Genomic DNA, 13,364 nt, shown 5'->3' with positions numbered 1-13,364 from the left:
ACTGTTGGAAAGGCTGCGACCCCAGCAAGATTAGCATGTCCTAGCAGTCCTGCAGCAGCTGCGGCAGTTGGTAACACTTCAGCAGTATTTGCGTATGGAGATCCAGTTGGGTTGGAGTTGGCTACTGGACCTGTAACATTAGCATAGCTTATATTCAGGCAGCTGCCGCTCTGTGGATCTTCCTGGATCTTCTGGATGATAAGTTCCACAGCTTTTCGGTTTTGTTCTGGTTCCCCACTTACTGTGACAACCCTCTCTTGTAAGTTGATGCCATCAGGTTTCTGAGAAAGCTGCACCCATGCCCCAGACTGTTCCATGATTGCCTTCACTGTTGCACCACCCTTACCAATAATAAGCCCTGCTGTGCTGTTTGGTACAATTATCTTCACCTGTAAGTAGAGAAAAAAGAAAAATACACCATGTTATTACAGAACACTGAAAAACTTAGCACTTTCTCAGCCAAAATGCATTCACTATAGTACATTATGATCCCAAAAGAAATATTTGTTTATGCAGTCTTTAAACTAAGAATAACAAAACTAGTTAAACAAATAAAGACATACAAATTCAACATTTGCTGATATTAAAGCATTCTTTTGGAAACAGCCATGTGCATTAAACCCAATACTGTAGTCTTATAACACTGACTTCAGGCATAAATAACAAGCCTTATTTAAAGTTTTACAACTTTTTATTCACTATCTGCAGTATTTTTGGGACAGAGTGATGCAATCTCGCATGAAGAGTCTTGGTTCTCCTATGTTCTAAACATTTTCGCTACTTAACATTCTTCAACCATCATTGCCATCGCTAGTAACACAATCTCTTATCAGTTTTGATTTAATTGGTGTCTACACTTTGATCCTTGATACACAGTACTCTGGTTATGAGTGATTTTACAGCACAGTCAGTCAAACAGTTGTGGACTGCAGTTTGAGTTTTAACATTCTTGGAACTCAGAGGGCTTTTATGCTGAAGTGCATCTGTTGTTGCTAAAGTAAGATGTAGATATTGCTGTCGGGGAACAGTACTGTTCATGGATTTGGTGACATTTACATGACTGAGCTGTCATAGATTTATAGCATATAAAAGTGCAGCAACTGTGGGGGCAAAGCAAAACCCTGTAAATAATGGACAGGGCCATAGTCTCCAGTAAAGATGCAGGTATGAACTACTTTTAGTTTTGGTGGCATGCACTGATTTTTATTTATGCCTTATTTTAGGCACCAATTAATTTTTTTAATTTGTTTATTTACTTATTCATTCATTCTTATTTATTTATTTACATTTGGTGACCGGGACAGTCTGACTGAGTCAGGAATCCATTTTCAATGGAGGCTCAGGGAGAAAAGCTTCACAGTACAATGTTCATTAATAGAAGTTTAATAAATTAAACAAGAACATTGACATACTAACATACACAGTATAGACAAACATTAATAGTACAATATTGTCAAAACCTATAATCAAATGAGGGCTTGCATGGTTTACAAATAAGACAAAAATTACCATTCGTGGTGGTTTTTAGCAATAAATATCAACAACCTGGTTTCAAGTTTTAACTAGATTACCACACGGCCAAACTGAGGAAATGAGTGTTTGGACTTTGTAAGTAATAACGATAGATGTTTAGTAAGAATTTAATGCTGGGAAGAACAAATGATTTTAGAAGTAGGGAGTTACTGCGAGATAAGAGATAGTGAAAAGATGGATTAAGATGTACAGCAAAAAGATTATGGTAAGAGATATAGTAGAGGTTGATGAATAGAATTTCAGTCAGGTATCAAAGAAAGTTACTAGGCTATTGGCCCTGAGGCCCTTACAAGTCTAGCCAAGCATTTAGCCCATGTTTCTACAACTCAGCACCTGATGCTACTGTGCAGCAGGGACACAGATGGAATCCCAGGGGTGTATTTTCTGTTCCATATCCAGTTATCCAGGTTGCACTTAAAAAGGGTTAATGAGGTACTCTGTTTGACATGGAGAGGGTGTCATTTCAACAAAAGGGGGAGTCTCTGGGACACAAATCTGTCCAGCCAACAAGTTCTGTTGATGTCACAGACGCAGTTGAGGTCGCTCGTGCAGGTTACTCGAGTGCAGCTTGACTTGTAGATATGTAGCAGTCCCATCATGGTGGGGTCTGAGATTGCTTTGTATGCCAGACAGAGGTCACCTCTGAGGAGTTTGTATGAGACTGAGTACAGGGAAAGGGCTTTTAGCCTATATGTGTAGAGTAGATGTTTGAGGCCCTGGATTCTCCTGGTAAGGAACCTCTGTGGTCTCTCCAGCTGCTGCATGTGCTTTTTGAGGTACATGCCGAAAGGGATATTGTACTCAATAATGGGTCTTACAAGGGCAGAATACAGGGATGTTATGACCAGCTTATCCCTAGAAGAGATACCCTTACTACTGAAGTGGGCCATGTAGAAAGCTTTCCGTACAATGGAGGCAATATGGTACTCAAAAGTGAGTTTGCTATTAACCTGGGTGCCCAAGTCCCTCAAGAGTGACTGCATGCCTAGGACCTTGTTATTGATGTGATAATTTGTGGGGATGCCATTTTCCCCAAAGGGGATGATGACACATTTTTTGACATTCAGTTTGAGGCCATATTTCCGGCATCAGTCATTCGTTTGGGTAAGACCCTCTTGGAGGATATCCACATCAATAGGGGAATTGATGACAGCACCCAGCTTGCAGTCATCTGCAAAATTGGTGAGCCACAGCCCACTGGTTTTGGCCTGCACCTCAGAAAAGTATATCCCAAACAACAGAAGCCCCAAGACCGATCCCTTGGGTACACTGCTCATTATGGGTCTACTGCTTGAGGTAATTTCCTCTATTTTGACTAGGTGGGTTCTCTCAGTGAGCCAGTTTGCTACCCATCTGGTAACATTATGGATTGATGCCTAGTTGAGAGTTTATTTGTTATACCCAAGTGGGGAATGGTATTGAAGGCTTTGGCCAGGTATAAGAAAGAATTTATGAATGGAGGTGTTATGGAGGCTAGAAAAAGAGTTGTTAGTGAGTCAGGAAAGCTTAAAAGGTGGGGGGGGGTGAGATAGGTAATAGACTGTAGCATAGATGTTATTTAATAGAATAAAAGATAGGTGTAAAGAGGCAAGCTGGGTGAACGGAGAGGGGAGGACATATTAATTAATTATTTTGATATCCAAGGTTTCCTTTTATCTTTTTTTGGATGTCACAGATCTGATACTTCACTGAGTCCATGTTACAAATTCTTAAGGATAATGGGACAATGGCATTATAAAGGCAGCAGCAGGGTAGCCTGTATATCCTTAACAGCAAAGTTGCCCAATGTTAGGACAATGGGAAAATAAAGCACAAAAGTTATACAGCACAAGGCTTGTGAGTGAGCACTGTGACAGTAAGAAACATTGCACATCATATCTACCATTACTTAAAATCAGTTGGGGGCCATATCTATAGACTGGGGACTTCATAACATGAACTAAATTGGGACTTTGCAGGCAACTTAAGTACATTTACAGTATGAACAGGCTATAACAAGTTCTCTGTCTGGCAGAGCTGTTCAATACTACGTTGTGGACATTTCAGATACAGAACTGAATAAATCATCTTTATGTCTAGCAAATAATATGGACACAGTTGTACTACTCTTTCAACATTTTCATTAACGTTACCAAATACAACAGCTGTCTTTCTGTCTACATATCCAAACCAACTTTGCTTAGCATTAAGGAAAAAGGAGAGAAAAGGCACACTGCATGCCAACCTATGTGCTAACAATACAAACAGCCAATGGGCAGAAGCTTGCTGGTAGTATAGTCCAGACGGCAAAATGAAATTAGTATTAATCTTTAGCAGTATACACTGTCAAATGAAAATGTTGCTGTTTGAAACATCTAACTTACTACTACTACTAGAGAAGTGCTCTTGGTCTACATTACCTTTTGATACGGCTATATATATATATATTATTGCTTCTTCTAATTATGGAATGGTCACTTTCAAGTTTAATTGACTTACTTCTATATTTTCAATGTGAACTGTTAGTCAGACACAGCCCTGGTGTACTACACTGTGTTTTGTGTACAATGAAATGTGAATTTTATTTTATTTATCCTTTACTGACTGGATTATTCTGACAAGGCTAGTAGTCTGTTTTCAGGGGAGGGCTGAGGTGTTACTTATGCTACTGGAGGAATTTTGACCAGGGCATTTAATGAACTTTCTCTACTCTTTTTAATAGGTGCCATGGGATCTTTTACATCCTCCTAAGCTGCCACCAACTAAGGCAGATAGGGCCTCGGTTTAATGTCTCATCTTAAGGATGACACACTTAGGAGTGCAGCACCCCTCTTTTTTTGGTCTGCAGTATCAGCAATCGATCTACATGGTATGGGAATAGAACCCACAGTCTTCGTCACCAAAGGGGAGTGTGGTGCCTGTTGAACCACCTACACTGACAACATAAATTATAAGGAGAAAAAAAGAAGAGTGTAGTGTCTCATGAAAAGTTACATAAACCATATTAAAATACCCTCCAACAGAAATGTAGACACTGAAGATCCTGAGGTCAAAATAATGAATATCGTCCAGTGTATTCATCATTTTAAATATACACGCATTACTGGATTAATTCTCCGACCCGCGGTGGTGGTGCTGCGGTAGCATTGTCATCTCACAGTAAGACGCTGTCCAGTTCGATTCTCAGCTAGAGCGTCTTCTGCTTGGAGACATGCGTGAGTGGGCGTACCTTCGTTGAAGGTTGTGCGTCAGGCCTGGCAAGCCGGTACGTAAAAATCAACTGCCAATCATTAGCGGACCGGAGTTCCGCTGTGGCGACCCATAACTGGGAAAAGCCAAAGGACACACACACACACACACACACACACACACACACACACACACACACACACACACACACACACACACTGGATTAATTCTCCATCTGCTGTATAACTCCCTATTACAGCTATGGCAGTATATACTACACACGTCTCAAATGTGCAGAAGGGAAAGACTAGGTTCAACAGCAGAACAATAAATTACTACACTTGTTGTTACACTATTCCAGTGACAGTGCATGTCGAATGTAATATGTCTTTGGTAGTGGGAATAAACTGGACTGCTCTCAGAAACCTTCACTGACAAAGGAAGAAGGTACACATTCCTTACACACTGTAACAAAGGTCAACATCAAACAGGTCTGTAGCTAAAGGCAGCATCACCATCCAGTATGCCAGTGTGCTGCAGGATGCATTGTATTTATACTTTTAATAAATCCTGGTGTTCTATACTTTTCAATTAAGCTGTGAGTAAAATTACCCAGCTAAATCATGCAAGACTACACTGAGTACAATTCTTATCTGACTACAGCTGCAGCACAATGAATACAGTCTCTCTCATACCCACACACCTACAATCTTCCAGCACCACTGTGACAAGCTAACTGATGTCATGCCAGCAAATCAGGCAATCTAACTGAATAAATCAGATTTCTGATATACTAAGGGGCCGATTCAAAAAAACTTGCTCTCAGTGTAAGTGGTAAGTGGTTTATTCTAGTGCAAGCGTGGTTAACAGAATGGTCATATAAGACAGTAAATCACTTACACTGAAAGCAAGTCTTTTGAAATTTGGCCCTAAATGAAACCAGTTTAAGAATGCACAGATTTGTAGTTCATCTGTTCATAATCATGCCTTTTTAAACAAGAGAAGGTAGCTTCACAGGCTGACATAAATTATATGATCTCAGTGATGTACAACTATTAATCATCCTTCTTAAATCAGTGGCACTCTACTTCCTTCACCCCCCCCCCCCAACAAATACAGTCCTAATCACATATGCACATGTACACAGACATGTGTACATGAATGCATGCCATTTCAAAGTTTTATTTTTCTCAGTGATTTAATGTACAGTTACAAACAGACTGATCAATAACTCACATTTTCTTCTTATTCTAGCCAGCTATCCTGCTACATAAACATGTTTCAAACAAACTTCCAGAACTCGAGTGCCTTGTTTTGAAACATGTTACATGCAACAAGTTAGAAGCATTTTGTACTACATCTTACTCTCTTTGTTACATTGTAACAAATGTATTTCCTGACCTAATGAATCAAGACCTTAGGACTGTACAGGAAGGCGATCTGCAGAGGTCAGCAAGTGTTCCTACCACCACCACTGGGAAGCAACCTCTCCCAACCCCCTTATTGTATAATCTTCATTACTTAGTCCCTCAGAAGCAGCTCTTTGATGATTTACACTGTCTCACTACCTGAAGCAGTACCTTATCACACACACACTCATTGAAACAGGATTTCTTCATATCAAGCAAGTAGTTACCCTTTCAGCTGCTGCCCACATGCCCTTCTACCCTCCATGTTATTCTTCCAACTCCAACAATTGGAGTATGGTCTATTGATATAACCCCATCTTTCTTTTCTCCTGATACATTTATGCCCAACATTTTAAGTCTCTGATCATTACCTTAACCCTGTTATATCCTTCAATATTCTGGTAACTACATGATGGATTCCTTTATATCTGATGAATTTCCCTTATCCCATGGACTGCAGAACTGTACAAAGTATTCCAGTTATAATATTCCCAGTGTGTCACATGATGGAATGGCAATGTCAGTATTTTAGGAATCCACACCATGTTCATTTCAGTACCTCACTGGTATTTGCCACTGCCATAGGACCTCTCAATTATGCCTATTTTGGAGGAATATTTCTTAAAAATGTGTTTGAGTAGCTTCCCCACATTCCTCTTGGAAGCAGGAAGGGTTAGCTGGTATTTTGTACTTAAATTTTATGCTAATCAGATGTCCACCTCTTTCATCAAGTCAATATTTATAATGCAAGATTTTATTACCAGTGGATCTTCACAATGTGACAGCTACGAACATTTAACACTAATACAATGGTATGATCTGAATCATTACTCCAAGGTAAAGGAATGGCCATACACTCAGCGGTTATTATTTTGCAATACTACTAAGAACGAATATTCAACAACTGCAACTGCACAGTTATACTACGGGTACATAATTACTTCTATTTATTAAGGACAATATAATGGGTTTCTATTTTACATCTCTGAATCGAAAATAAGACGGCTTGCTGAGGGTAACTGCATTTATTTAGTTATTCACTGAAATACTGAATTATTTAATTATACACTTTCCAAGGCCCTTTGCACCCATTTTCAATCACAGCCTTCCATCCTGTATAGCAAAGGTTCATATTACAGGTAATTAACTACTTCCACATTTTATATTCCCCAGCTCAAGGGATGTTCCACAGGAATGCATCTCCAAAGTACATAACTGTATATCTATTCATTCTCTAGTTGTCTACTTTCATCCACCAGTGCCAGCTATCACAGGTCTCTCCAGCATGTAGCCACTCTAGCCATAACTACAACTACCAGATCTCATAATAATGCAAGATAATCTTCCTGTCTAGACTCAATGTGATACCCGAAACAAATATCCTAAAAAATCTACTCCCAGAATGGACCTCAACAGCATTTTAATGTTTGTAAACTTTTCTCTGGAATGCCACTTTGATGGCACAGACAATAACCTGGCCGAGTCAGGTTTGAATAGTGACTTGCACACTGGAGGACCAGTAGATTATGTTTGCACATTGGAGGAGCAGTAGTTTATGCTTGCTCACTGGAGGAGAGCAACAGTTTATACTTGCTCACTGGAGGAGAGCAACAGTTTATACTTGCTCACTGGAGGAGAGCAACAGTTTATACTTGCTCACTGGAGGAGAGCAACAGTTTATACTTGCTCACTGGAGGAGCAATAGTTTATGCTCGCACATGGGAGGAGAAATAGTTTATGCTTGCACATGGGAGGAGCAGTAGTTTATGCTCGCACATGGGAAGAGCAGTAGTTTATGCTCGCACATGGGAGGAGCAGTAGTTTATGCTTGCTCACTGGAGGAGCAGTAGTTTATGCTTGCTCACTGGAGGAGCAGTAGTTTATGCTTGCTCACAGGAGTAGCAGTAGTTTATACTTGCACACTGGAGGGCCAGTAATTTATGCTTGGTCACTGGAGGAGCACTAGGTTATGCTTGCTCATGCATCCTAGGTAAGTTCTAAGGTCTGCAGCAGCATGCTACAAAGTATGTTGGGCTGACAGGCATTAGGGTTATGGGACCTAAGACAAGGACTGGGGTATGGAAATGTCTCCAAGAAATGCACAGTTTTGCAGACAAAATAAGCATATATGCATCAAAGGGCTGGTATAACAAAGGTACATGTGGCCACTGAAGGGTAATGGGTAATAGGGCTAAATAAGAAAAATAAAATCTGATGGCTGTTTAAATGAAGGAATTAATATGACAGTCTATCACCTACAGGGGATACATTTTTCAGTCAAGTCACAGGGTGGTTGATGATCAGAATGTATTCGGGAAGGCAGATAAAAACAAATAAGTAAATCAAAGGAGTGTGCTCCTTAGGAGTTCCCATCTGAAATCACATCCTTCTTCTGCTATAACAGCTATTTTCCAATCCAGTGTACCATTCTGGGACTCTCCATACAACTAACTTCCTACCAATCTTTTGAGAAACACAGTGTTTGAGGGGTTGCTATAACCCCAGGATGCTGCTCCTCATTAATTAGCAGTCACAGAAATGAAAAGTCTTCTGCTAGGTTTGCCACGGGTTACAAAATTAATGTTCAAGAACTCCAAATCATGTCACATCTTTTCCATGGCTTTTCCTGTGAAGAAATTAAACATAACAGTTGCATAATTACATGGCTTCCTTCTGCATCCACCACTGCATAAGGGGAGTACTTACAGACTTATAGGCTTAAAATGGTGCAGAGATTACCAAAAAAAGACTACATATTTCTTACAACGGTTCATAGAGAACCCCTGTAAATTCGTGATCTTAACAGTTATGACATAAATATTACCCAAGTCCTAGATTTTCCCATTTAACAAGTGTACATCCTTATCACTAATGCTAAAATGATAGCCTTACACTAAAAACATGTAATTATCATTGCTAAGGGTAATATTTAGGACAAAGCAAAAGCACAGCATCTTAACTTTAATTGCTTTACATTTTTCAATACATTCTAATTTTAATATTATACAAATGCTAACAGAAACATGCACAAACTCTATCCAGTCTGATTTTTGTTTACAGTGCTTATATAATCTACATATCTGTTTACAGTACTGCAGTTTTTGTACACTATACAATTTTTTACTTACTACTTTATAGGAGTAGGTTTGTTTTGTAAAGTATATTAAATATGGAAACAGCTTCCTGCCACCTTCATACCTCAGTTAACAAATATGCCTTTTATTTCTTATACTGACACACACTTGCCTGAATACCCCCTGCATATGCATGCTGCTGGTAAGCAAAATGTAGTTATCTGGCAAACAATGAGCAATAAAGAAAGATAATATATTTAAACTCCCACTTCTAAGTCTTACGATAGCAGATGTCAACCAAATGCCTTTCTATGCATGCTATATAGTAATCCACATAAATAATATTGCTTTTTCAGTAATATGCTATATCAGGTTACAGTGATCAGTAGCCTTTTATCACGTCAGTGTTTGTAATACAAGACTTTATTATTATCGGATATATGCAGTGCGAGAGCTACAAACATTTAACACTGATACAAGAATGCATATTCAAAAACTGCAAATGCACAGTTATACGATGGTTAAATAATTACTTCCGTTTATTAAGAGCAATATATTGGGATCATATTTTATATCTCTGAATCAAAGATAAGAGAGTTTGCTGCTGGGTAACTGAATTTACTTAGCTATTCATTGAAATACGGACAATTCAATCACACATGGAAAACGAACAGACCCACTTTTATACAGCTTACTAGAGAAAGGTCATATGTAAAACATGCAGCATAAAGTTAATTTAGTAAAATGTGCTAACTTAATTTCGCACAATGATCTTAACACCTGTGAAAATGCATTTAGCATACTGTAAAGCTACTGGAGTAATGACGCAGCTTTTAATTTAGTTTAATTCAATATCCTATTAGTTCACATTAAAAAAAACAGGAGAATATGGATAATTTGACTTAGTATCCAAAACCAATATATGATAGGGCTGCATAATAAAGCAATTCATTTACTACTGGTTGCTTTAAGGGATGTGAAGCCTGATGATACTAATGAGAGCATTTTTCTTGGCTGAGACAGTCAATACTATGCAGTCTCTTTACAGTCATTTAATCAGACTTTCCATCAGAACAGAACAGTAAAGCACACTGCTGAGCTATTCTCATTAACTGGTAACCTCCTGCATTATTGCAGGGATATACAGACCAATGTGATAATATGCGGACAAATCTGCAGTTCAGAACAATTTAACAGACAAAAAAAGATACCACTTACTGCTTAGAATTATGGGAGGCATCATTAAATGAAAGCAAGAAGAAACTGTCATGTGGGGGTTCCATCTGTGGATCTTGGCACAAATCATATCAGCTCAGTAAATTCATAATACATAAACAGCAAAACCCAGTGGCAGAAGACAACAGATTTTACTGAAGTCGTTTGGAATATTACTGTTGTCTTCCGTAACTGGGTTTTGCCGTTTAGGGTTTATTGGACTTGATCTCTGTTCCATTTGAGTTTTCATTTTTCAAATTCATAATACACTGCATGAAACTGTGTGACTTTTGGAAGGCATACAAGATAAACATAGGTTACGACAGATTCAACAATGCACAGGCCACATTAATGGACAAAAAAAAAACATTCCAGCAAAAAACAAATATATCTGTTTACAAAGTCATCCTGAAATAAGCAAACTAACAGGTCTTTTAATAATACCTTTATTTGAACACAAGTCTGCAATTCTACAGAGAAAAACAGAATGACTTACAAGGAAATAGGGAGCAGTCGCATACCTTAGCTCATGCATTATGTATGAACCTTCACTTCCTGTGTTTTCTTCCAGTTTTATCCATAAACACTGATCTCATTATCATGCTATGGATTAATCACAAACCACCAAAGCACATCCATGGGGAGAGCAGATTCCCAGAAAGAGAGTTAAATCTTCATTGACTCTACATCTTCAAATGTGTGACTGGCCAAAAAAATCTTTTTCTAAGATAAGTACTACTTGTGAATCTGATCAACTCAACGAGTTTATCTGAACTTTTATTATAGTGCTTTATGACAAAGCACTTAAAAACATACAATGAAATTCAAACCATTAAGTGTTAAAGCATGAACAATTTAACAAAGGACTGTAGTTGTGTGTATGAACACCCCTTCCAAGAATGAATTTTGCTGACATGAGGCAGGGAATGTGTTTGGCTGGATGACTCACTGAACAATGAAAGGATCCAATTTTTTCATCTGGCTGTAGGCATGCCGAGTAGCTACTACTATGAATAATAATATAATATTATTATAATATTATATTATATATTATAATTATATAATTATATTATGTATATATATATATATATATATATATATATATATATATATATATAATTATAATATAATTATAATATAACATGAATAATAATATATGAACAGAGCACAAATATTCTTGGCATGTACTGCAAAGAGCGGCTCAGATTTGCAGTAAGCTTTGTAAAAGTTGCTCCTGGTGGCATCTTTGAATGTGGATTACTAAGATCCTGTGCCAAATAGACAGGTGTTTGAATACTGCTTTTCAGATCGATGATAGTCATTTTCACTTGCTCTTAGACAAAAACTTGAGCAAACTTTCCTACATCTGTCAGAGTGGTAGCAAATAAGAATACGGCTCAATAATGCAGCCTTTTGTTAAATGAAGATGATTAAGCTGGAAAGATGCATAAAAAAAGACTTGCACATAACCTGAAAATTAAAGTGGTCTATTTCTCATCTTCGCTATCAGGTGTGCTGTGTGTGCCCAAACAACTACAAAACAAGTCCAGGAATTCAGATACTAAGTAAATACGTGGACACTACAAAATGGGCTCACATGCAATTCAGAAACAAAAGAAAAGAATCAAAATAAATTTCTGTGAGATACAATTTTGTGTAAACAGAACAGTAAACATATCAGTAACAAATAATAGGCTTCCATTTTAAATTTCTTTAAAGTTCTTTCTTAAACTGGAGAGGATGGACAAGACATCTCCAAATGGAAAGGAAAAACTGGACCGCAAATAAGTCTACCGGAGCTTTTATATGATGCTGGAATACAACAAAGACATAAGTCCTAAACAAACACAACTCATTAAATAGAAAATTTAATTTTGCAGATCAGGACAATTACATTTTGAAACAAACTCCTATTACACAGGATTATTTTCTGATAAATAGTTACTATGGTTTTATTCCGTTTTACATATATTTTCATGTTCTCACTACAGACTTCTTTCCAAGCTGTTTGACAGTGACAGCAATCACTCTAGCACTTGAGGAAGCCGTCTTTTCTCAACAACTACATGGCTATTTCTAAATTTACTTTTAAAGGAACAGTAAAAGCAAAGGGTGTGACCTCAGAACTAGAACATTTCTTATCTTAATCAGCTATAATCCCTAAATGGGCTTTCAGTGTGGAATGTTCAGAGGTTCAAGGCACTGAGAACTTTGAATGGGGAATGAAGACCTTTTAAATGCAATATTACATTTTGTACACAAACTCTAAAAGACATTTATCAGCATTTATTAGACTGATGTACAGCATCCTGATAGAATAACTGTGCAGTTGAGGTATAAAGAGCAGCCATGGCATAGTCTAACAAATTGTTGGAGAGCATAGCTGAGAATGCAGTTACTGGATTTATTTCTTACAGCAGCAGATGAATAAGATGTGTGGCCTTTCAGGTACAATGTTACCACAGTTTTACTCTGGCTGACTATTTAGTGTCTCTACTGGGCTGCATTCTGGAACAACAGCTGTTTTCACATTTATAAGGACAATACTTTTATTTTCCAAAGTGGCACAGCAGATAGTGCTGTCACCTCACAATAATAGGTTCCCTGGTTCGATTCTTGGCTAAGATGCCCTCTGTGCAGACTCTGCATGTCTTCCCTGTGTTCACGTGGATTCCCCCAGGTGCTCTGGTTTCCTCTCACATTCCAAAGACATGCAGTAGGTAGACTGGGCATTCTAAATTGGCCATAGGTGTGAGTGTGTGTGCGAATGTGTGGTGTGGAAGAATTACTGCAGCAGGGCTAGAAACCTGGCAGAGTAAACCTTGGCTCTAGATGACTGTCACTATTGAAGTGACACCCTGACCCCACAAAATGGGGTAAAGGTGATGTGGATGGATGGATGGATGGTTGGACTATATTTCCCTTATGTAGTAAACCAAGCCAGTTCTGTGCTGTTGATGACAAA

The 13,364-nt window shown here is 38.2% G+C and overlaps 1 protein-coding gene across 6 annotated transcripts in view; it reads right to left on the bottom strand.

Moving 5' to 3' along the window:
• The window catches only part of NOVA1 (NOVA alternative splicing regulator 1), a 771,806-nt gene that overhangs the window by 2,701 nt on the left and 755,741 nt on the right, over positions 1 to 13,364 (bottom strand). For all 6 annotated transcript variants that reach the window (XM_044069573.1, XM_044069575.1, XM_044069572.1 and 3 more), the window contains one exon: positions 1 to 389. This exon is cut by the window's left edge and continues 2,701 nt beyond it. In XM_044069573.1, the coding sequence (XP_043925508.1) occupies positions 1 to 389 (389 nt within the window). The remainder of the gene's footprint in view (positions 390 to 13,364) is intronic.

The sequence above is a fragment of the Protopterus annectens genome, chromosome 4.part0 (assembly GCF_019279795.1).
Source record: "Protopterus annectens isolate FY-2018-M chromosome 4.part0, PAN1.0, whole genome shotgun sequence".
NCBI classification, from domain to species: Eukaryota; Metazoa; Chordata; order Ceratodontiformes; family Protopteridae; genus Protopterus; species Protopterus annectens.
This window is presented reverse-complemented; position numbering and strand designations above follow the sequence as displayed.